General features: G+C 44.8%; 1 protein-coding gene across 19 annotated transcripts in view; it reads right to left on the reverse strand.

Moving 5' to 3' along the window:
* Window positions 1–26,032, reverse strand: part of DLG2 (discs large MAGUK scaffold protein 2) — a gene marked incomplete at its 3' end in the record, with an annotated part of 818,053 nt that overhangs the window by 30,849 nt on the left and 761,172 nt on the right. For 18 of the 19 annotated variants that reach the window (XM_081001988.1, XM_081001992.1, XM_081001989.1 and 15 more), the window contains one exon: window positions 1,623–1,737. In XM_081001988.1, coding sequence (XP_080858114.1) covers window positions 1,623–1,737 — 115 coding nt within the window. Of the gene's footprint in view, window positions 1–1,618; window positions 1,738–26,032 lie in introns of those variants that run through there. The other variant, XM_081001993.1, reaches the window with a different exon arrangement.

Consider the following 26,032-nt stretch of genomic DNA (forward strand, 5'->3'; position numbering starts at 1 on the left):
TTTTTTTTTTTTTTTTTGAAGCTGAGTAGCAACAGGGAGTCAGTAGTGGGGATGGTGAGGCAAAAGACCCTGGGCCCAAGCACACATGCATATTGTATAAAGGTGCAAAGCTCTTCTTTCGCACCCTGTGAAACATAAATGCGCAGAGTTTTTTTTTAAAAACTGGGCAACGGCGCGCCGCGTGCCTGTGACTCCCAAGCCTTCCCCCTTTGTTTTGACAGATCAGGGGAGGATCGGGAGTCATGGGCAGGTGGCCGTTGCCCAGGAGGGGCCAGCCTGTCAGCGCAGTTGGGTCTGGCTGGCTTCAGGAGCTGCTCGCTGCCGTGGCACAGGAAAAATGGCGGGCACCACGGCAGCGAGCAGCTCCTGAAGCCAGCCAGACCCAACTGCGCTAACAGGCTGGCTCCGGGCTGCTGAGGCTGCCACTGCCACATTTCCCGGGGACAGATTTGTGATTTTGGGGACATTCTAGGGACGGAATTTGTCCGGGACAGATTTGCAAATCCGGGGACTGTCCCCGGGAATTGGGGATGTCTGGTAATCCTACTCTTGTAGTGTGTGGCAAATGCTATTCGGAAGCCCCCAGCTGTGGTGGTAGAATACATCAAGCGGGATTAGTGGCCACTGTAGAGCCTCTATGAGAATCCCAGCTGCTGGTGAACAGAAGCTGCCTTTGGCTGTAGAGGAGAACATACCCATTGTGGCAAGAAGCCACTAATAGCATCCATGAGTTTGCTCAATCCTCTTTCAAAGCCAACCAAGTTGGCGTTCATCACTGCCTCCTGAGGGAGTGCATCCCCTAGTTTAGCTCTGCACCCCACCCTGTGGCCTCTATTTACGATGGATCTGGTTGCTGTGGGCTGAGGAGGAATTCTACCCTGAATGGAACCTGGGATCTTGGCATTTTGCCTTATTCATAGCATTCTGTCCTCATCTTATGCACAGTGTTCCATCATATCATAACTGGTTCTGGTGGTGCATTAGCCAAGGGCTGTAACTAGCAGGTAAGCTCCCTGCATAGCCCCACAGGGCATCCTCTTAAGAGTCCTTGGGATTAAGGGCTGGTGGGTCAGCCAATCTCAGGACCAGCACGCAGCTATGTTCCCAGGTTGCAGGTGACAGGCAGATCACCACTGGTTGTCCTAAAGACAGAGGTCTGACTCCCTATAAGTCAGCTTCCTGCATCCCTATGATCTTGGCACATGGGCAGACCTATAAGCAAAGAAGCACTCCTTCTTTGGGTTCCCAAGCCATTTAGAGAAAACGTAATCATGCTGTTTGCCACTGTCATATGAAGAGCACTGCAGGATCAGACCAAAGGCCCATGCTCCCTCCTACTATGACCAACCAGCTGCTTATTGAACGTTCACAAGCACTCTTGGAAGTGAAACAGCACTCTTCTGTTTAAACATACTGCCTCTGATACTGGAAGTAGTATATATTATAAGTCACTTTGGGATGCCTCATGGAAAGCTATGATGATGATGATGATGATGATGATGATGATGAAGCCATTGTGGCCAGTAGCCTTTGACAACCTCATTCTCCATCAGTTCAATTCTCTAGTTCCATTTTCTCTGCTGATTTTTTTTTTTGGTCATTTTGTCATATTGCATCCCTACCTGACATAGAGGGAACGTTTCTGATTGGTTCGCAGGGAGCCCGACCCAGAACTCATGCTGTGATTCATCATCTGTTCACGCAGGTCATGGATTTTGGCCTCAAATCGAGCGTACTCTGAAAAATAATGCAAATAGATCAGTCAATTAATGAACCCTTAGCAATCACCAGCTCATCATTACCCCCCCCCCCTTTTCTTTTAGTGAGACTGATTAAACATGGAAGACTGTGATCACGATAAGGTCGGACCACATGCCAAGAATCTGGGCCAATTGATCAGTCTGCATATTTAAGGTCATTAAGAAGAATGTGAACAGTCCACCACGTTTAAAAACAAAATAGATATACAAAGCTTCTAAACAGCAATTGCCATGAAAGGAAAGGCTAACTAAAACCTCCAGCAAAATATCACACTGGAATTGGCTAGGCACATGATAAAAGCTGTGTAACGGCAAAGTTTAATGGACTAATCAATTAAGTGATGCAATGAATCAAGACCTAATCACATATTAAGCTGTAATCACTAATGAAGATCTGACATCGATTAAAAATAGGGACGGCAGCAAGCAACGATTCCAGCATTCAGTGTGGGGGAAAGAACACAAGAACATAAGAAGCTCCCTGCTGAATGAGGCCAGTGGCCCCTCTAGTTCAGCATCCATGAAAATCTGTTGTTTCTGCCCATTCACAGCCCCCATCTCCAGCCTATTGCTACCTTAATTGATTCAGTCTCTAGCTCCAAGGCTCAGGAAAGAGGCAGAAAGGCTGGACGCTCTCTCTGTCCCCTCTCCTAAATATTTGCCTTGTACCCCCACGAAACACCCCCGTCTGGGGCTAAAGGGAGCCTAAAGGAGTGTGTGGTTGCACTCAGCTTGTGACCCTCTGGCAAGACTGGCCTACCTAGGCTGGCTGTTGTGGAAAGGTGGGAGAAATATATAGGCGTGTGCTGTCAGAGAAGCTTCTGGTGGTTATGAAGCCATCACTGATTCACACTTCACTTCTATGAAGTCCCACCTAGATGTGGGGCAGCCCCATGTAGTAAGGAACTGCAGCCTTCCTCAAAGTCTTTGCTATTCCCATTTCCAATGCCTGCTAGTGCAACCAGTGCATACAAAGATTATGTGGTCCATTGCAGGTAAAACAGTCCAAATGTGAGATTGATGGAGGACCATTGTTGCAACATCTACTTTGCATCTTCTTCAGGATCATTTCTGCAGTAAAAGAAAGCCAAATGGGCAGCCACTACATCCAATCCAAATTACTTTCTTGTGCCAGCCATTGGCCGTGACAAATCTGAATAAAAAAGAACACAAGCAAAAGGGGTGTCGCGCTACATATAATGGTCTTTATTTAGATCTCTGTGTCTCCCTTGCAGTTCAATGCTATACTGTCCAGGGTCATCTTTAATAATAATAATAATAAAAATTTTTATTTATATCCCGCCCTCCCCAGCCGAAGCCGGGCTCAGGGCGGCTAACAACAATAAAACAGCACAAAACAGCACATAAACAACACTCTAAAACCATTCATTATAAAATTAATTAATTCAAGCCACTGGCAACCATTGGGCCAGAGCTCCGCGAAGATTGCCGAGGGAGGGAGTCAGGCTGTGCCATGGCCAAAGGCCTGGTGGAACAGCTCTGTCTTGCAGGCCCTGTGGAAAGATGTCAAGTCCCGCAGGGCCCTGGTCTCTTGTGACAGAGCGTTCCACCAGATCGGAGCCACGGCCGAAAAAGCCCTGGCTCTAGTTGAGGCCAGCCTAACTTCTCTGTGGCCTGGGACCTTCAAGATGTTTTTATTTGAAGACCGTAAGTTGGGGCATACCAGGAGAGGCGGTCCCGTAGGTACAAGGGTCCTAGGCCGTATAGGGCTTTAAAGGTTAAAACCAGCACCTTAAACCTGATCCTGTACTCCACCGGGAGCCAGTGCAGCTGGTATAGCACCGGGTGAATGTGATCTCACAGCGAAGACCTCGTAAGGAGTCTCGCTGCAGCATTCTGCACCCGCTGGAGTTTCTTTTGTCAGTCTCAAGGGCAGCCCCATGTAGAGCGAGTTACAATAATCCAGTCTGGAGGTGACCGTCGCGTGGATCACAGTGGCTAGGTCAGGGCGAGAGAGGTAAAATGGTGACTTTATGAACCACTCAAGTGTTTACATCACTAAGAAGCCAAAGGACCTTCTCTGCAGGGAAGAGACATCTTTTCTGTACGGAGAATGGTAAGCCTCCTGGGTCCAATGTATAGTGGGCAATGTAGTAAACTGTGCAAGATGTCTTCCACCTGTGGTTGCTCACATATACAGAGTCTGTCTTCGTACAGTACCCTGTTATATTGTCCATCTAGGATGCCAGAGGGCATAGCTTGAAAACGCAACTCAGTAAAAGCGAATCTAAGTGAGGCTGGCTGGAGATTTGACAGCCACTACACAAAGTCTCTGTGTCTTCATATTTTCTTCCTTATCACATTAGGTAACATTCCCTGATATCACACTGACTAAATGACTGCAGGAAAGAACCAAAGTGGAGAAATTAAGTAACTTACACACTCTACCTAACTAAATGCATAAATTACATTGTCATTACATTATTCCAACCCATTCATTTCAATGAAAAGGCAACGCAACACATATTGGGGTGGGTGGGTGGTGGAGATGGAAGCCGTGATTGACTACATATCATTTGCAGACCAAAAGCAACCACGGGAAATACCGATCGAATTTGCTGCACTATTTTCCGTTCCGGACATAGGACATGGGAGGCATAAGCAAACATCAGCATTTTTTGTTTCTGTATTCGTCACAATCCTTTGACCTCTCCGTCTGTAGGTTCCCCATCACTTCCCTGCTACATGGAGTGGCGTATCCACTGGCCCCACCCTGGTCCCACTAGCCTGGAGATGTACTAAATCAGTACAGTGGTACCTTGGTTCCCGAACAGCTTAGGTGTCAAAGAGGGACAGAGGTCAGTGTTGCCCACAGCACCCCTGACAATCATTCAAGACACCCCAAGGTACCATGGCACACTGGTTGAAAACCACTGTGTTAGCCCATAACTGGCAAAATTTGACCACCACAATTGCAACTGCGTCCCTGTGGCTTTGTTCTAAGCGACACTATTTCCATGATTTTGAATTCCTATTCTCCCCAGCCCTCTATTTTTTCACCATCTGCAGCATTTCCAGGTTCAGATGGCAGCTCGGATCTCTGTCCACAAATCTCCTATCATGTGAGAACATTTTTATTTGAAGGCTCATGAAGAGAGTACTCTTGAGCATGTACTGATAGACTGCCCTCTTCCCATCACCACCAAGGCCATCACCTTCCTCACGCTAGCCTGTACGTGCAAGGAGAGAATAGTCCTTCTCTCTTTCTTATTCTGAAAGTCTTAAGAGCTGAACTTCACTTCTACAGAAAGCTTGAAACTCATTTCCAGAGGACTCTCTTTGTAACATCTGAAGTGGCTCATTGTCTGTACCTTGTCCCTTGACTGCAGATGTTCTAGCTAGCTAGCTAGCTAGCTTTAGTTCTATATAAAGATCTTTCATTTTCAGCACAGCCTTTCTCTTTAATAAATAATGTAGAAATTCCATGCAAGTAGACGTGGGAGTTGACATCTATATTTAGACTCCAATGGGCAGAGTGAGGAGTAAGATCTAAAAGCTAAGTCTTGGATAATGCAGTATCAGATGATCGGCAGTTTCCATTCTGAGCAGAATTGAACTCCCACATGAACTTGAGCAATACAGTATTTCTTTGCTCTAGCCCCCCGCCCAGTCCAGTTCACGTGGATATACCCTGCGAGACTGCATTTCTGTTCGAGGATGTGCAAAACCTTTCACTCGAGCTTCAAGGTTATTTCTTCCTTCTTATATCAGCATGACACCACACATTTGGAATACATCTTTGCAACAGTGGATTTGAAATTTCCGCAACATGGATCCGAATCACTGATACACAGGGCATACAGTATGTCTTAAGAGCCACAATTGTGCAGCATGTTGTATTCACTTTGTTTTTCAAGGCTATTTGTCCTTTCTGACATTGCGTATTCAGAACATTTATCTGCAAAACCGGATCTGAACAATTGCACAAATCACCATTTCACATGGCATGTCCAGAACTGAGCACCAGGTTGATCCTTCAAAGGGACAGTGGTATATTTTGCTGTTTTGCAACTTTGAACCCACTGATAGGCATTTAGGTGCAGAATTCCTAAACCCAGAACTGGAGTACAGCTCAGTGTGAATTTCAAAAAGATGGCTGTGCTTTAGTGTTCATATTGTTTTAAAATGTGAAAAGTTCACTGTTAAATGCAAACTGTCTCTCCTCCATCCCTGATCACAATTGCCTGAGCTGAGAAGGTGCTCAAAGGATTTTTATTCTTTCATTCTTAGCCTTGCAGAGCCACTCTTCTGCACTAGGCTCCAGTTGGCGGACTTCAGGACTCTAATTAAAAAACCCCGAAGATGATCTTGCAAGTCTGAAGTCTGCCCACTGCTGCTGCAAATAATGAAGCCGGTTTCTTTTCAGCGTGGGAAGGGAGTTAGCCACTGAAGCAGCCGAAGGATCTTGTGACAGGATCACCCACTTAAAGCGATATTGCTTTCTGAATTTATCCCAAACCAAGATATTAAAAGCACAGGATATCTGATGGAGGTGCAGGGAGGGAACTGAGATGCATAACCCTGTGATGACAAAGCACATTTTAGTGACTGAATCAAATTGCTATTTCTCGCTCCCTTCTTTCCCACCTCCTCTTCCCTCTTCCTGGATCCATTTAAGTCAGGGCTGGGAAAGCTGTTGTTGGAGTCCAATGACACCTGGAGGGTCACAGTCTCCCCATTTGTGGTTCATGGAGAAGGGCTGGAGCTCAGTGGGACAGCATCTGCTTTGCATGTATAAGGTCCCAGGTTCAACCCCTGACAGCTCCAGGGAGGTCCTCAAGGAGGGCACAGATCTGCATATGTTAATTTAGATATATAGCTGCCAATTTAAAAAGGAGAAAAACCATAGGTCTGACCGTAGTGGGGACCAGGGGACCACTTGGCTCAATGCACGGTCTAGGTGCTGCTAATTGTACAATGATTCTTCAACATCAACTTCGTTGGACTGGTCATCTTGTGTGGATGCCTGATGATCATCTTCCAAAGCAACTACTCTATTCCGAACTTAAAAATGGAAAGCGTAATGCTGGTGGTCAACAAAAGAGGTTTAAAGACTGTCTCAAGGCAAATCTTAAAAAATGTAGTATAGACACCGTCAACTGGGAAACACTGGCCTGCGAGTGCTCCAGTTGGAGAACAGCCTTTACCAAAGGTGTCATGGGCTTTGAAGACACTTGAACTCAGGACGCAAGGGAGAAACGTGCTAGGAGGAAGGCACGCTTGGCAAATCCACACCGTGATCAACTCCCGCCCAGAAACCAATGTCCGCACTGTGGAAGGATGTGTGGATCCAACGATGGCTTTAGCAGGGTTTTGGGTGCGACACTCCTCTTTTGTTTATTGAAATATTTCTAGAGCATACTTTCATTTTTTAAAAAATAAGCAGATACTCAGCGCCATGTTCTCTGAGCTATAGTGAACCGTAAGAATTGTTTCCCAGAGTTCTACATTTATTCACTATTCAAGGCATATATATTCTACCCTTTGGCCTCAAAAGCTCCTAGAAAGGCTTACAAATCTGTAAGAAAAGCACAGTCTCTGCCCTTAGGATCACAAAAGACACAGCATAAGAAAGAAAAAGCGAGGAGGAAGGAAAGGGGAAAGAACAGACTTAGGCAAATATATATATATATTATTAATGCCACAAGGCTCTTGTAATGACTAGGTTGTATGGAAACAAGCTACTTGCTGTTCAAAAAGTAGGGGTAGAGGTAGCTTGGACTGAAGATGGAAGCTTCTTGGTCATTTTAAAAAAATGTTATTTCTTGTAAAAAACACTTTCCATTTAGTAAGGTAGGACATCCCAGAGAAAATTTTAATGACAAAAGCTTTTTAAAGAGGCACTGCTAACTAGGCTCAGAGTTAGCATCAAATAAATCATTTCACTACTATTGCCACAGACACAAACTATTTCCCCCCCTCAAACTAATCAACAAAGCTTTACGGCATTTTCCCCACTTCTAAGATGGTTACTAGTTCAGGGAGGGTTCAGATGTAATACCATGCTTCTATAAGAGGCTGAATTTGAAGGAACATAGATAGAAAATTATGGAATGAAAAATCCAGATATAGTTTCTATGAAAGATGCACACCAATAGGAGCCTAGTGTCTTCGCTATGAATCTTTCCCATTAAAACTGTGCTATGAATCTTTCCAATGGAAACTGCATTGATGTTCCATTCTGACGTAGGTTTTTTAAAAAATGTGTATCGCTCAACATTTATCGTTCCATCATTATTCTTGAAGAGGGATTTCAAATAGAACATGACCTTATTTGTCCAAGACTCGCAGGATGTGCGTTTGCACAGAGGCCTGCACAAACAGAATCAGGTTACAGAGGACTCAACAAATTTGGACAAACTGAAGTTTCAGATCACCAAGGCGGATTCAGTGCTCTGGTCACCTATGAATTCACAATGATGTCAACAGATATTACAACAGGGATATTTAAAGTCATTGTGAACAGGGTTTTTTTTTTTTTTACCGCTCTCTTAAAATTTTGAAGTTTTGATTCTTTTCAAAACTTTTGATTGGAATTCTTATTTTTGTGTGCTCTTCTCTGGGCATAGTCATCTAGTTTTACTCAGAGTAAACCCACTGAAAATAATTAACTGGACTGAGGGGATAGCAATCTTAGACGCAAGAAGCTGGCTTCAGTAAGCCAGTGTAGCTTAAGGAAGCATAATAATAATAATAATAATAATAATAATAATAATAATAATAATTTATTATTTATACCCCACCCATCTGGCTGGGTTTCCCCAAGCCACTCTGGGCGGCTTCCAACAAAATATTAAAATACAGTGGTCTGTTAAACATTAAAAGCTTCCCTAAACAGGGCTGCCTTCAGATGTCTTCTAAAAGTCTGGTAATTGTTTATCTCTTTGACATCTGGTGGGAGGGCGTTCCACAGGGCGGGTGCCACTACTGACAAGGCCCTCTGCCTGGTTCGCTGTAACTTGGCTTCTCGCAGGGAGGGAAGTACCAGAAGGCCCTCGGCGCTGGACCTCAGTGTCTGGGCAGAATGATGGGGATGGAGACGCTCCTTCAGGTATACTGGACCGAGGCCGTTTAGGGCTTTAAAGGTCAGCACCAACACTTTGAATTGTGCTCGGAAACATACTGGGAGCCAATAAAGATCTTTCAGGACCAGTGTTATATGGTCTTGGCGGCCACTCCCAGTCACCAGTCTAGCTGCCACATTCTGGATTAATTGCAGTTTCTGAGACACCTTCAAAGGTAGCCCCACGTAGAGCACATTGCAGTAGTCCAAGCGGGAGATAACTAGAGAATGCACTACTCTGGTGAGACAGTGCACAGGCAGGTAGGGTCTCAGCCCGCGTACCAGATGGAGCTGGTAAACAGCTGCCCTGGGCACAGAATTAACCTGTGCCTCCATGGACAGCTGTGAGTCCAAAATGACTCCCAGGTTGTGCACCTGGTCCTTCAGGGGCACAGTTACCCCATTCAGGATCAGGGAGTCCTCCACACCTGCCCACCCCCTGTCCCCCAAGAACAGTACTTCTGTCTTGTCAGGATTCAACCTCAATCCGTTAGCTGCCATCCATCCTCCAACCACCTCCAGACACTCACACAGGACCTTCACCTGTGTTGGAGAAGGAAGGTAGCTCAGTGGTAGAGCAGAAGGCGCCAGGTTCAATTCCCAGCAGCTCAAGGTAGGGCTTGGAAGAGTCTGGACTAGACCTTGTTGTTAACCTGTCTTCATCTGTCTTTATAACACTGTGTTTTACATCTCTCCTCTCCCCTTGCGATGCTGCTTTCCTGTTTGCTTTCTGCATTTTTTTGCCTTCTGCTTTGAGATGCTAAGCTTTTCAGAAATGCTTTGAAAGGAATGTGTAAGAGAAACCAAGCGTCAGCTGTAACCAATTTTTAAGTGTGCCTCTTTCTCCTCCAGGGTACCATTGTGAATGGCTGAGGTAACAGCTGTGCCATACTTCTGAAGGGCAGTGGAGCCTGAGAGAGGTGGAGGCGGCAAAAGGATTCTCTGCCAGTGTCCAGTTGTGTTTGAAGGCCTGTCAGAATTCTGCATATCTGCTGCCCCCTGTCAACGTGTCTTTGCACTAGAGGCTGACTCTGATCTTCTCTGTCACTGCGATTTCTGTGTGGTCTCAACTCCATGGAAGCTTCCCCTCCAAGGGAGCTTAGAATCTTAAGCCTTAGCTGGCCTCCAGCGCTGCCCTATGAACGATGCCAAGATCTTCTGTTTGCCAAGGCTCTGAGAAAGCTTGCCCAAGAGAGACCTGTTTTAATTAATATTTTAATTTCCTCGAGAAGATTGAGCAGGTTGAGGGTTGAGCAAACGTGCAGTGGCCTTCCATTTCTCCATACTTCTAATATGCGGAGGTTATTTCTTCTCTTGCCTGTCCTGAATGGAAATCTGTTGGGTGGTAAGCACCAGCGGTCAGCTGATGGGGGAGGCCAGTCTGCTATCATGCTGATAACAGCAACCTGATTTGTAGAAATCAGCAGGCAACCCTTTTCACAGCATGGGGATAAATGATAACTAGCAATGTCTAAGCACTGATATATTGCGAACCCAGAGTATAGCTACAGTGGCTGCCGGAAATGTTGACAACTCTATTTTGCCTTGTATCTACCTTAAAAATAAATAAATAAGTATAATTTCAGAGTTGCTATTTTTCAGAATCCAGCCCCTTCCCTTTTGATCCTAATAATAATAATAATAATAATAATAATAAATAAAATAAAAATAAAAATTACCAGTGCTTTTTTTTTTTAGAAATAGCCACCACAAACTTTTCCCTTGTTCTCTTAGAATGGAAATGGCACCCACCTGAGAGGTGAGCTCTGGTTGGGAAAAAAGCCCTGATTATTACTGTTATTATGACTATGCTACCACTCAGTGGATTTGACTCAGTGGATTTGACTATGCTACCACTCAGTGGATTTGTAACTGGCTGACTGACCGAACACAAAGGGTGCTCATCAATGGTTCCTCTTCATCCTGGAGAAGAGTGACTAGTGGGGTGCCACAGGGTTCTGTCTTGGGCCCGGTCTTGTTCAACATCTTTATCAACGACTTGGATGATGGACTCAAGGGCATCCTGATCAAATTTGCAGATGACACCAAATTGGGAGGGGTGGCTAACACCCCAGAGGACAGGATCACACTTCAAAACGACCTTGACAGATTAGAGAACTGGGCCAAAACAAACAAGATGAATTTTAACAGGGAGAAATGTAAAGTATTGCACTTGGGCAAAAAAAATGAGAGGCACAAATACAAGATGGGTGACACCTGGCTTGAGAGCAGTACATGTGAAAAGGATCTAGGAGTCTTGGTTGACCACAAACTTGACATGAGCCAACAGTGTGACGCAGCAGCTAAAAAAGCCAATGCAATTCTGGGCTGCATCAATAGGAGTATAGCATCTAGATCAAGGGAAGTAATAGTGCCACTGTATTCTGCTCTAGTCAGACCTCACCTGGAGTACTGTGTCCAGTTCTGGGCACCACAGTTCAAGAAGGACACTGACAAACTGGAACGTGTCCAGAGGAGGGCAACCAAAATGGTCCAAGGCCTGGAAACGATGCCTTATGAGGAACAGCTAAGGGAGCTGGGCATGTTTAGTCTGGAGAAGAGGAGGTTAAGGGGTGATATGATAGCCATGTTCCAATATATAAAAGGATGTCACATAGAGGAGGGAGAAAGGTTGTTTTCTGCTGCTCCAGAGAAGCGGACACGGAGCAATGGATCCAAACTACAAGAAAGAAGATTCCACCTAAACATTAGGAAGAACTTCCTGACAGTAAGAGCTGTTCGACAGTGGAATTTGCTGCCAAGGAGTGTGGTGGAGTCTCCTTCTTTGGAGGTCTTTAAGCAGAGGCTTGACAACCATATGTCAGGAGTGCTCTGATGGTGTTTCCTGCTCGGCAGGGGGTTGGACTCGATGGCCCTTGTGGTCTCTTCCAACTCCATGATTCTATGATTCTATGCATGTGGGACAGCTCTTAGGAAGAAGACGAAAAGAATAAATAAATCCTGTTTATTTAACTGGTGTGCAGTCCACAACACCAGCAACACTGGATGCTGAAGACTGGAGGAAGTTTAGGGTAGCACCTCATCCATATGCAAGATGAGAGGAGGACCATGGATGGGGTGGAAGCTCGCTGGTTGGAGCAGAGGTCAGGAGAATCACTGTTGCTTCCTGGGAGTGAGAGGGATGAGGTGGAGGGGAGGTCAGTGTGGTGCAAACATGCCAACAGAACCAATCCAGTGCTCCTGCCAATGCATTTGCATTGTACCGATCTCTCCGCCACCTTGCCCCTCCTGCTCTCCATTCCCAGCAAGGAACAGCGACCCATCTGCTGGGAAGCCAGCAAGATGTCTCCACCCCAACTGATAAGCTGCTTCTGATTCATTCACGTAGAACAGGGCTGAGGAACCTCTGGCCCATGGATCTAATTAGGCAAAGGTCCGCATAGTTAAAGCCATGGTTTTCCCAGTAGTGATGTATGGAAGTGAGAGCTGGACCATAAAGAAGGCTGATCGCCGAAGAATTGATGCTTTTGAATTATGGTGCTGGAGGAGACTCTTGACAGTCCCATGGACTGCAAGGAGATCAAACCTCTCCATTCTGAAGGAAATCAGCCCTGAATGCTCACTGGAAGGACAGATCCTGAAGCTGAGGCTCCAGTACTTTGGCCACCTCATGTGAAGAGAAGACTCCCTGGAAAAGACCCTGATGTTAGGAAAGATGGAGGGCACAAGAAGATGATAGAGGATTAGATGGTTGGACAGTGTTCTTTAAGCTACTAACACGAGTCTCACCAAACTACGGGAGGCAGTGGAAGACAGGAGTGCCTGGCATGCTCTGGTCCATGGGGTCACGAAGAGTCGGACATGACTAAACAACAATAAAAGTTCCTCCAAATGGCAGATGGTGCCATTTTTAACAAACCACGCCTCCCTGCCACTCAGGTGCCGTCATCTGCTGTTACCTGACAATCACCCTGGCTGATAGGATTGATTTCTGCCTCAATTTCTGTATTCATTTACCACTTTGTGGCCATGGCATTTGCTTACTACAGCTTCATCAGAGGATAGAAGTGACCTCATTTTCACTTTAAGTAATGATGGCACTCACTGGTAGAAACACACACTTTTATTACTTATAAAGGGAATCCCCATATCAGCTGATAACATATTGTTTCTCTAGAGCTTTTTGTTTTCCTAGGCTGTGATGTTTTACAGTTTACATTTTTTATTTCTTGGTTTCTTTCTTTCTTTGATTTTTGTTTTCTCTATACTTCCAGATGCTTAAAACTAAGAAAATATTTTGAAGGAAAGAAGAAGGGAACTGTGACATAATTATGTTGTGAACTGGTATACAAATAATAATAATAATAATAATAATAATAATAATAATAATAATTGTAGCAAGTGGCACGCAATAATTTAAGCAAATGAGCACAGTGGCCCACAGTACAGTGAAGTTCAGTAAATAGCACAGAATCAGTGCTCTAATTGTCAACAACCTTTAAAAAAGAAGATCCTAATCTGCAATACAAAGAATCAATTACTTTTTCTTTTAGAAGCAGCTCGAGACAACTTGTTGCCCCAAACTGGAACTCTTTTGAACATTTGCAAAAAACAAAAAGTTTGGACCATAGCACTTTCAGAAAAGCTGACCAAGGAAATTAAAGCTTTAGCTGGAAAGTGAGACAAGGACAATTTTATAGAGACATGGTACCCTTTCATCACATACTCAACAGACTATCACATGCAGTGTTTCCCCATAGGATTCTGAGCTTTGGGGAAGGTTTGTTATGCAGGGTTTTCTGTATGCAGAATCGGTGCTGTTCTGCATATAAAGGTAAAGGGAGCCCTGACCATTAGGTCCAGTCATGACCGACTCTGGGGTTGCTGTGCTCATCTCACTTATTGGCCAACGGAGCCGGCGTACAGCTTCTGGGTCATGTGGCCAGCATGACTAAGCCACTTCTGGCGAACCAGAGCAGTGCACGGAAACGCCGTTTACCTTCCCACCGGAGCGGTACCTATTTATCTACTTGCACTTTGCCGTGCTTTTGAACTGCTAGGTTGGCAGGGGCAGGGACCAAGCAATGGGAGCTCACCCTGTCGCGGGGATTCGAACCACCGACCTTCTGATTGGCAAGTCCTAGGCTCTGTGGTTTAACCCATAGTGCAACCCGCGTCCCTGCATATAGTCTCACCTAAAATAGGCTAGCACTAGACATGAAAATAAAGGTGAAAAGCACCAAACACCCCCTTTAAAAATATGTCTGGAACTAACTTCCAGAGAGAGCTGCTTCCACATCTCTGTAGCAGGATTAAGCGCTTAGTTGGTACAAATCTGCAGCAAGGAAAAGAGCCAAAGGAACAGATGGGAGGGGATGAAAAACCGGCGACTTGCTAATTATCCTTACACCTTAGTCATGCTGCTGAATCAACAGCCGAATCTGGAAAGACTCTACTACAAAGCTTGGGCAGGGCTGAAATCACCACACGGACTTTGAAGTAAGTACAACAAATTCAATAGCTGTCAGCAGTGTGTCAAGCCGCCATAAAATATGCAAATCCAAGCTCTTATACCTCCCAGTTCTCATTACACACTAAGTAATGAGAGCAGCAACCACTTAATTAAAAATAAATTTGTGGGGAAGCTTTGTGGAAATAAGCAGCAGTCCTCTTGGCTCTTCTGTATGGAGTCTTGAGCAGCCGAGGAGGTAGTCTGAAAGCAACTTGGGGGTGGGCTGGGGTGGCAAAGAGAGTGCAAACTGCTGCAGGGATTGAGGGACCTGAATTCCCATCATAGCACTGGGCTGGATTCTCTGCCCAGCCCAGCACCACAGTGAGAATGGTCATCACCCTTTCTCTCATCTCATTGACTGATCTGATGAAAAGGGGCGGAGGCAATGTTTGATTTGTGTGTCCCTGTGTCTGTCTGCATGTGTACGTGTCTACCTGCAGGCTTGTTTGCATGTTGCTCTGAAGACAGGTTCAAACCGCCTCTACGTTACGTACAAGCGTTTGTGTCACTGTGTAGCAAATATAGCACTTCCCATGTATGAAAGAAGGACGCGGGTGGCGCTGTGGGTTAAACCACAGAGCCTAGGACTTGCTGATCAGAAGGTCGGCGGTTCGAATCCCTGCGAAAGGGTGAGCTCCCATTGCTCGGTCCCTGCTCCTGCCAACCTAGCAGTTCGAAAGCACATCAAAACGCAAGTAGATAAATAGGTACCACTCCGGCGGGAAGGTAAACGGCGTTTCCGTGTGCTGCTCTGGTTCGCCAGAAGCGGCTTAGTCATGCTGGCCACATGACCCGGAAACTGTATGCTGGCTCCCTCGGCCAATAAAGTGAGATGAGTGCCGCAACCCCAGAGTCGGCCGCGACTGGACCTAATGGTCAGGGGTCCTTTTACCTTTACCTTTATGTACGAAAGAGAGGCGCCAGCAAGCTTGGGGGGAAGATTTTGATTTGGTATTCAGAGACAGACTGCCTCCAGCAGTGGTGGTAGAACGTAACCATTCTGGCCAGTGTTCACTGATAGCCCTGTCCTCCGTGAATTTGCCTAATTCTCTTTTAAAGCCATCCAGGTTGCTGCCCGTCTTACCACCTCCCGTGGGAGAGGACTCCATAATTCAACGATGCGCTATGTGAAGGGTTCCTATCTGCTTCCAGCCTGCTACTTTGACGAAAACAGGATGCTGAACTAGATAAGTTTCTGTTCTCATCTAGCATCAAGCCTCTTCCTATGCTTATGTTCTTAGGTAAGCCCTGTGTGGAGAACTGATGTCATAACCCCAAAAGGTTCAAACTCCAAGAGACAAAAGTCAATCAGTTGAGTCAATTCATTGTTTAATTAACTCGAGCGGTATAACATGCTATGTCAAATACTCGAGGTTAAAGGAACGGTGAGTGTGTATTTAAAATTTATAGGACGGATAGGCAAACATACGGCTAGGAATGTAACAATGTGCTTCAATATGTTCCGAATTCCACCTGCAATTTCATCTGGTGTTTTCCCACCATCTATTACACTACAATTTATTTATTTTGCAGTCTTTCTTCTGTTTTCCTGTCCACTGATGCTGAAATATATGTGTATGTTTTTATGTATCTCACAGCACACAACAGAAACCTGTAACTCATCTATCAAGAGATATGTACAAATAAGCTGTGTGTTCCTTTTCAAAGTTAATGAATTTCAGAGGGGTGGAGCCCTGCTTCTCTTGTTTGCAGCAAAAGCAACAGAGAGCCTTGCGGCAACTTAAAAATAAAGCTAATTCCTATTGCCAAACCATCTATGGGTGCGATCGTAACAATGTCTATTCAGAAGTAAGTCCCATTGAATTCAGTGGGTTTTAGTCACGTGTAAGTGGGACTAGGATTATTGACGTTCTTGCAATCTTGATTTCACAGTTCAGCATAAACTTTTCATCCTATCTCACTTCCCTCACTCAGACATCAGGGTGGTACAATGTAGAACACCCTCTTGATATTATATCCTTGTGTCCTGGCCTTGTATAAATTACTTCTGCAACTAACTCAACTACATATAAATATCTTCCTCTTTTTTTAATCCTAACATTCTAATTTTTAATGCCTGTTTTATTCCGAATATAGCCATCTGTGTGTGTCTGTTGAAACATTACACTCAAACTAATCTGAATGTGAAAGGTACAATAATGAACAATGCATTCCACTGGTTTTAAAAATTCACAGTAGGAAGCAAATTAAGCCTGCAGTCCTAACCCCAATTACGTGGGGGGAAAGTTTTTTGTTGTTGTTATTAATAAAAATTGGGAGTTGAAAAGCCTTGCCAGTCTCGCAAAGATCGACCAGTAGACCTTGATCTATCTTCTGCCCTCTCCCAATCTATAGTATCCATAGTGAGAATATTGATATATGCAGAATGAGAAACTTTCCTTTCAATGTCTGAGGACCTACAGCAAATGTTGCCTTTCAGTATGTGACAAAAATCTCCCAATTTGGGCAAAAAGGAAAACCGTTCTTACCGAATCATCAGAACTGACTCGTCCACAATGAACACCTGTATTCATTTTCCTACATTCAGCATAAAAAGTACAATCCATCAGAACAGGCTGCCTTAGTTCCTTCCTGCAGCCAATCGGAAGCCGTGCTTTGGTTTCCGAACGTTTTGGAAGCTGAACGGACTTCCAGAACAGATTCCGTTCAGGTTCCAAGGTACGACTGTACCTGCTTTGTTGCTGAATAATTGATTTTTTTAAATAAAAAAATCCAGTTTCTTCCTCTCTCTTCCCCTCTCCTTGCACACACACAAGCACACACATGCACACACACACAGACGGAGAGGGAGAGCATTTGCCTAATAACAGAGAGTGAACCAGGGGGTATGGAGGAGAGAGCCCTGAAACAGCCAGATGGTCAAAAAACCTGGCCCAAATGTTCCGAAATCTGGCATGCCTTCGACGAGCTCAGCTTGCCACACATGGGCCGTTTTCCCTCTGCCTTTGCTTGCTTCAGCTTCAGGGCTCTCCTTTATTTATTTCATTATTTTTATCTGTGCACTTAAAATATTTATGAACAGCACTTTCCTATAAAGTATCACAGACCAAAACACATGCTATCGCAATGAAACATCAAAAAGACTAGTTGGCAAGGAATCTCGGATTCGAAAGGGCTGCATGAATAATACAGTTGTCAGAACAAGGAGGGATCACTCCTGCCAAACAGCGGTGGACTGTGGGTTCTCAAATTCCAGCGGCACCCCCTGCAGTGGCGCTACCCTAAAATTGCCTCTGCTGCCAATGTTCTATTGGCAAGGAGTTCCACAGGGCAGGGCTAGCCACACTAAAGGTTTGGCCCCCGATAAAGGCCTGCTGCGCCTGTGGGGCATGCAGGATACCCACAGTGCCCCCTCAAAAGACATCAGCAGTTGACGTGGAACAAATCACAGCCTTTCTTCAAAACTTGCACTCATCCAAATGTACGACGCTACACTTTGGACAAGTGCTGTGTGCAAAAATGCACCGCTTAATGCAAAGTGTCCGTAAGAATGCAGATGTTAGCAAAAATAAGTAAGTACAAAAATGTGTTATATTGGAGGAAATTGCTTTGCAAAAAATGTGTACATTAGGTAAAACTGTATACAATTGCATGTACAATCATACCTTGGAAGTCGAATGGAATCTGTTCCGGAAGTCTGTTCGACTTCCAAAATGTTCAGAAACCAAAGCGTGGCTTCTGCAGCCAATCAGAAGCTGTGGAAGCCCCATCGGACATTCGGCTTCCAAAAATATTTCGGAAACTGGAACACTCACTTCTGGGTTTCGATCATTTGGGAGCCAAACCTTTTGGGAACTACCGTATTTTTCGCTCTATAAGAAGCACCAGACCACAAGACGCACCTAGTTTTTGGAGGAGGAAAACAAGAAAAATAAATATTCTGAATCTCAGAAGCCAGAACAGCAAGAGGGATCGCTCCGCAGTGAAAGCAGCAATCCCTCTTGCTGTTCTGGCTTCTGGGATAGCTGTGCAGCCTGCATTCGCTCCATAAGACTCACACACATTTCCCTTTACTTTTTAGGAGGGAAAAATTGAGCCAGTAAGTTGTTCGAAAACCAAGGTACAATTGTATTAGGAGAAATTTGCACAACAGTGCTGATTAATTTTCGCGAGGAAGTTTGGATTTATTTATTTTTTGAAAACTGATTTAGACAATATCAGAAAGTGCGAAAAACTGGATATATTCACCCATCCATTTCACTGAAATTTGCAACCTAATTCAACGGTCTGCCCTATGAAAAGAGATTCGACTGAGCTGTTCCGGCCTTCTGAACTTTCCTCCCTTAGCTGCACTTTTGCTGAGCTGCTGGTAAAGCAATATGGGTTTTTAATATCATCCTGACGGGGATGTGGAATAATGCTTCTACACCTAAGGGATCCGTCAGCATTTTCAGAGGTTCATAATGGACATTAAACCTCCCTTACTGGGGAGGGTGGAGAAGGTCACCCTTTATTTATAATCGCAGGCACCAGACACACAGAGGTGCTGAACGACTCTTACATCTGGCAAACCCAAATCTCAGCAGAGCCCACTGAGAATATCGCCCAGTCCAAGGTGACTGAATTTAAGCACAAGGGGCAACAGAATTAATATGGATTTGGAGCAGATCTTGTAACCCATGGTCTGCTAGCATTTTCTGTGCTTTTGGGAACAGGAAGTGAAATCTTCTTTTGCGAAAGGGAAGGTAACTACATTGAGTAAGTCAGGATCATCTCATCAAAGTTTATGATAAGACATGGGTGTTTGGGGGTGCCAAAGGACTGCTCTCCCCACACACTTACATCACAAGAGGGGACCTGATCCAGGATGGTAGCCCTCTGACTTAGCGGTACCATGTCAGGGCACAAAGAGGGGTGGGGGGAAAGCTCAAATAAGATCAAATGCTTCTCTGTCTGCCTATCTCCCTAGGCCCCATTCCCTGAACAGTGTTACACCAGCGATCAGAGTACAGTGGTACCTCGGGTGAAGAACTTAATTGGTTCTGGAGGTCTGTTCTTAACCTGAAGCACCACTTTAGCTAATGGGGCCTCCTGCTGCCGCCACGCAATTTCTGTTCTCATCCTGAAGCAAAGTTCTTAACCCAAGGTACTATTTCTGGGTTAGCAGAGTATGTAACCTGAAGCGTCTGTAACCTGAAGCGTCTGTAACCCGAGGTACCACTGTACTCGTCTAGACTTCACTCTGAAACAAATGATTCTAAGAGACAAGTCTACAGAATCTCAGTTTTTGAAGCCCATAAGGTGCTTACAAAAAGCAGCGCCTGTTCCCTGGCGAGCCCCTTCTCTATGGTACCAAACAGTGTCCGAGAAAGCTTGCCAATTGTCTTTTAAGAAAAATACATACGTGTGTGTGTGTGTGTATACCTGTTACTTAAAAGTTGTAGACCACAGGCAACAAACATTCATGTGTGAATCTGCCCCAAGTGAAAGTAAGGGTGTAAGAACAGTCCTGCTGGATTATATCAAAGGCCATCTAGTACAGCAACTTCTTCCATAGAGGTGCCAAACAGATACCTATGGTATAAGCTCCAAAGCAGAACAGGAATGAAGTACCCCTCTCCTGCTGTTGAGGGAGCTGGGCATGTTTAGCCTGGAAAAGAGGAGGCTGAGAGGACATATGATAGCCATCTTCAAATATCTCAAGGGTTGTCACGTGGAAGATGGAGCAGGATTGTTTTCTCCTGCACTGAAGGTTAGGACTTGAATCAATAAGTTACAAGGAAGGAGATTTCGACACAACATCAGGAAGAACTTTCTGACACTAAGAGCTGTTCGACAGTGGAACAGAATCCATTGGAGGTTGCGGACTCTCCATTGCAGGTTAAAAAGCAGAGACATCACCTTGCCAACAAAGGTCCATATAGTTAAAGCTATGGTTTTCCCAATAGTGATGTATGGAAGTGAGAGCTGAACCATAAAGAAGGTTGATTGCCGAAGAATTGATGCTTTTGAATTGTGGTGCTGGAGGAGACTCTTGAGAGTCCCATGGACTGCAAGAAGATCAAACTGATCCATTCTGAAGGAAATCAGCCCTGAGTGCTCACTGGAAGGACAGATGCTGAAGCTAAGGCTCCAATACTTTGGCCACCCCATGAGAAGAGAAGACTCCCTGGAAAAGACCCTGATGCTGGGAAAGATTGAGGGCACAAGGAGAAGGGGACAACAGAGGACGAGATGGTTGGACAGTGTTCTTGAAGCTACCAGCATGAGTTTGACCAAACTGCGGGAGGCAGTGGAAGACAGGAGTGCCTGGTGTCCATGGGGTCATGAAGAGTCGGACATGACTAAACGATTAAACAACAAAGTAGAGGTTGGATTGCCACCTGTCATGGGTGCTTTAGCTGAGATTTCTGCATTGCAGGGGGTGACCTTTGGGGCCCCTTCCAACTCTACAGTTCTATGATTCTATGAGTCTGGAAGTAACTGGATGTGTTATTGAATGATGGCATGCATGCACAAGCCAGCTCTCAACCCGAAAACTGAATTGGAGATCTTAATTAGAGTGAAGCTCAGTGGGGCAGCAATCCTTGGCAACTCCTGTTAAAAAGCACCTGGAAAGGCAAAAGTCACATGTTCAGTCTCCGGCATCTCCAGGAAGGACTGGGAAAGACACCTGCCTGAAACTCTGAAGAGCTACTGCCAGCCAGTGTAGACAATCCTAGGCTATTTGAACCGGCAGTTTGACTTTGCACAGGACAGATTCATATGTCGACTCTTGTCTCCTGTATCTAAATGCAAAGGCTATTTAATCTGCTGGATGACACTGCTTTTCATTATAGCTAAACAAATGAACAAACAAACACTTTAAACTGCCAGCCTATCCATTAAAGTGAGAGTATCGGCATTAATCTGCAAACCAGCCATCTCTTGTTAAAAGCAATCCACTCTGAGAAACCATATATTTTCTCCTACTTGTGCAGCTGCCTCCAGATTCTCAAAGCCACAGCTAATTGGAAGGCCTTGCACCGCAATGTTGTTGGCTGATCTGCACCCTTTTAACAAGCCTCACCTCCATGCCACCCAGCGCAGCAATTTGCGTTAAATGGAGAAATAAATAACTATGGAAAGCAAAGCACAATGAGGCTGATTACGGTTTGGCATGCCCGACTTGCATTTTCATGGATGGGTTGTGCAGACGATTCCTGATGGTTCTGAGTCTGTCACCATGGACAGGAGAATGACCACCCCTCTCCCCATTATTATTTCATCTTGTGGAACTTTCTTTATGTATGCAACAACAGCAGCAAGAATACTCATTGCAAAGTACTGGAAGACACAAGAACTTCCCACACTGGAGGAATGGCAGATGAAACTGATGGACTATATGGAACTGGCGGAAATGACTGGTAGAATCCGTGACCAGGGAGAAGAGTCGGTGGAGGAAGATTGGAAGAAATTCAAAGATTATTTACAGAAACACTGCAAAATTAAAGAATGTTAGAGTGATGTTGGATTGAAAATAAGTGGTTTCCAACTGTACAGGATTCAAAGTTATAGATAGACTAAGATTAAGGATTAGGATTAAAGAAGTTTAAGGAAATGGAAATTTGGTTTTTAAGAGGTAAAATTTTAATGTTATATTATATTAAGATTAAAGATTGGGATTAAAAAAGAGGGAAAGAAATTGCTGGACAAACAATTTGAACTGGATTACAAAAGAGGGAGGTATGAGGAGGTTCAGAAAATAAGTAAATTTAAAGATGGAAATGAAAAGGTGATATTGTTTTTAACTGTTCTTTTTCTTTTTTGTCTTTTGTTTTTTGTTCTTTTTTTCTTTTTTGGATTATGTATTGTGCATTTTTGAATTGTGTATTTCTCTTTTATGTTTTTCTGTTTAATCTTTTATTGAAACCCTAATAAATATCATTTAAAAAAAAAATTCTTTCATCTTGTGGCCTCGTCCCTTGAACATCGTGCGTGCGTTTGATAGGGGTGGCTCCTGGCACAACCAGCACCGACTTCTCTGTCACCTAGTTCTTCCTTCTTGTAGTACCATCAGGAATGCAGGCGGATCACTCACAGTCAGCAGCGCTCCTCCAAACAGCTGGCCTGCAGCTGAACTACTTTGCAAGGGGAGTCATGAGCCCCTTTCAAAGGGCTGCCTTGCAGAGAGCTTTGCAAAAGCACTTTTTTGTGGGCATGTTGCAAAGCACCCTGCAAGACCCCTGTGGTCAGAAAAGGGCATCGTTGTCACATGGGGTGATAGGCAGGCAAGTGTCTCCACCCACCTGTCAAATTTGGACTAGGGATAAAGGAGATCAGCAATATGGTTCACTGGCCAGATCAAGACAGCGTCTGCTGTCTCCACTCCTCAATATGCCACAGAGAAGGAAGACTGGTTATCGAAGCTCCCATCCCATAGGCAGAATGCAACATCAGGGCCTATATGATGCCTCAAGGGCAGCTGCTATGAACTTTACTGATCACCCAGGCTGTCTGGTCCCCTTTCTGACATGTAATGCAAAACACAGAGATTCTAAGACCCTGAGTCCCTCCCCCCTCATATCATGATTTATAATTGGATTAAGTTTTAACACCTCTGAGGATTGCTTCATTTAGTCTTAAAGTTCTGCATTGCCGAATGTGGCAATATGGCTTGTTGTTTGCCTAATTATGCTGTTGCTAAGGGATGACTTTTGGAACACTTTTAGATTCTTGCCGGCTCTGTACATTGTGCAGCGGCTGCTTCTGAAACATGCAGAAAATAGATCTGAACTTATTTTTCATTTGTAGAATCACGTTCGGCCTGCGTTCCTTGCATGATCAATACATTTAAATGGCATAGTGAGACATCTCCAAGGAATAAAAACATCCTGCCTATCATTTCTGACCATCACATATATTCATTCTAAAGATGCCTGACCTTTACACTTCCATGGGGGCTACAGTCTTGAACTGAGTCTTGAACTGAGAAAGCAAAAAGACCCTGTGGAATGAGGCGTTGGGATTCTGGACTGTACAATATTAGGCTTCTAGTGAGTGCATGTGGTGATCCTTTTGAATACTCCCCACACCTACTAATCAAGCATATCAGGGAGCAAGCTATGACAAACCATTTCCCCAGAGAAGCTGCTTTTCTACATGCAGGGAGGTTGTTTTTGTTTTTCTAACGGAGAGGGGAGCATTTAAAATATGCAGCCCAACTTCTGCGGTACTAAGGTGCCTTAACATACTCATTAGTTTGCAGGAGCCAAGCACACACAATAACTTTAAAGGTAAAGGGACCCCTGATCATCAGGTCCAGTCATGGCTGACTCTGGGGTCGCGGCGCTCATCTTGCTTTATTGGCCGAGGGAGCTGGCGTACAGCTTCCGGGACATGTGGCCAGGATGACTAAGCCACTTCTGGCGAACCAGAGCAGCGCACGGAAACGCCGTTTACCTTCCTGCCAGAGCAGTACCTATTTATCTACTTGCACTTTGACATGCTTTCGAACTGCTAGGTTGGCAGGAGCAGGGACCGAGCAACAGGAGCTCACTCCGTCGCAGGGATTCAAACCGCTGACCTTCTGATTGGCAAGTCCTAGGCTCTGTCCTAGGCAAGTCCCTACACAATAACTTTAGGTTTCTGCAATTAAAGTGGGTGCAATTGCTCTGCCGCCCTAGCATTAAAAATCCACTTGAGAAAGGAATCCGACTTTTTGCAGTTTAGAAGGCGCAGGGAGAAAGTGCACTGAAAAGTGTGGGATGAACAAATGGCTAATGGGAAGTTGTTTAAATCTCCCCCGAAAGCAAATCAGGGTGAATGCAGGAAGAATGATCAATAGAAATGCACAATAAAGACGGGATATAATTTAACCTCTGCATAAACCTCATGCCTGCAAAACAGGACAAATGCTCAGTAAATAAGGCATCTGGAGAAGTCCAATTTCTGCAACCCCCTCTCAGAATGTCTCAGATGTTCCTCCCGAGAAAGAGTAGTAAAATCTAGATTCTAACCATCACTTAGCAGAGATTCACTGAGCCTGGCAACAGGAAGGATGTTGAAGAATTCAGATAAAAATGGAAAAGGAAGTGGAAACTGCAGCAGTTTGTTTGCTCATCTATCGTCAGGAATGGAAGTCAGACATACAATTAAAACTGGGATTTGTTCATGTTGTTGCTGGACTAGTTTTTTTTTTTTTTAAGTCCACAAAAAACTTGTAATCAATTACTTTTTAAAAATTGTTTTGATGTTCCCTTTGCATTGAAATGAATGTAATTTGTGAAAGTTAGATGAACAGTTACGTAACTCACGTAAAACAGCAGTCAGAGAGACAAATTATGTAGCATTTGGGGGAAACCGAAGTGCAGCAAAATGGAAACGGTGCTAACTGTGACAAATATGGGTTGGAATGGCAATTGCTGCCTTCTTACAACCCTTGGCAATAGGTGTGCTCCTCTAATGCAGCTTCCTGCATGCATGCATGTGCACACACATGATGCATTATGAGGGAGCAGGATCAAACCCACCGTCCATTCTCCCAACATCACCATGTCTGCTGTCTGTAGACAGCAGCTTCCCATTAAGCATTACTGAGAAAGCCCCATGTAGCGTTCCACCTGCAAATGGAAACCCTGAGCCCCATGTGCCGGTGCTAGAGAATGTGTCTGGTGGGTGCAATTCTGCTTTCCTCTCACCCATTCACTGAACACATGGGAACATAGGAAGCTGCATGACACCAAGTCAGACACACTGGCCCATCTAGCTCTGAAGGAGCGTCTCCACCCCCATCGTTGTACCCGGACACTGAGGTCCAGCACCGAGGGCCTTCTGGCAGTTCCCTCACTGCAAGAAGCCAAGTTACAGGGAACCAGGCAGAGGGCCTTCTCAGTAGTGGCACCCGCCCTGTGGAACGCCCTCTCACCAGATGTCAAAGAGAACAACAACTACCAGACCTTTAGAAGACATCTGAAGGCAGCCCTGTTTAGGGAAGCTTTTAATGTTTGATGTATTACAGTATTTTAATATTTTTTGGAAGCCACCCAGAGTGGCTGGGATATAAATAAATTATTATTATTATTATTATTATTATTATTATTATTATTATTATTCTACTCTGACTGGCAGGGCTTCTGACAATCAACATTCCCTACCTGAACATGCCCAGGATTGAACCTGGGACTTTATACATGGAAAGCAAGCACTCTACCACTGAGCTATAGGAACAGTGGTTTACAGCCTCTGCAACAGCACCATAAGCATCTCCATTTAGCTCCAATGAAGAAACACTGGAAGCTGCTGGTTACTGAATCAGGCCACTGGTTCACCTAGTTCAGTATGATGTACGTACAATAACTAGCAGTGACTCTCCAGCATTTTTGACAGGACTTCTCTACCTGGAGATACTGGGGACTGAAACTGGGAAATCATGTGTGCTAATCAGATGCTCTACCACTGAGCTATATCTGTTATATTTTGGGGAGGTGTCATGCAAAAACCATATGCTTTCCCTTCACGTATAAAGCTTGAGGGCTTCAGGGCTAAAAATGTGCTCTTTCAAGTGCACGGGGTCCTCAGCATTCGACGCGGAAAGCCAGCGCATTTCGCATGTGCTATGAATAGCAACCTTGCAGATGTGCACAGAAGTAGACTTTTTAAAGCACTGGGGAAACTGCCAAGGCTTTGCCCCACTCTTTTCAGTTTTCCTGGAGAGAAGTGCAGGAGGCAGTCAAGGAAATGGAAGTGGGGACAAAACCAGGGTTTCTTAGCCTG

Source organism: Podarcis pityusensis (genome assembly GCF_964106645.2).
Source record: "Podarcis pityusensis genome assembly, chromosome: 4".
NCBI classification, from domain to species: domain Eukaryota; kingdom Metazoa; phylum Chordata; class Lepidosauria; order Squamata; family Lacertidae; genus Podarcis; species Podarcis pityusensis.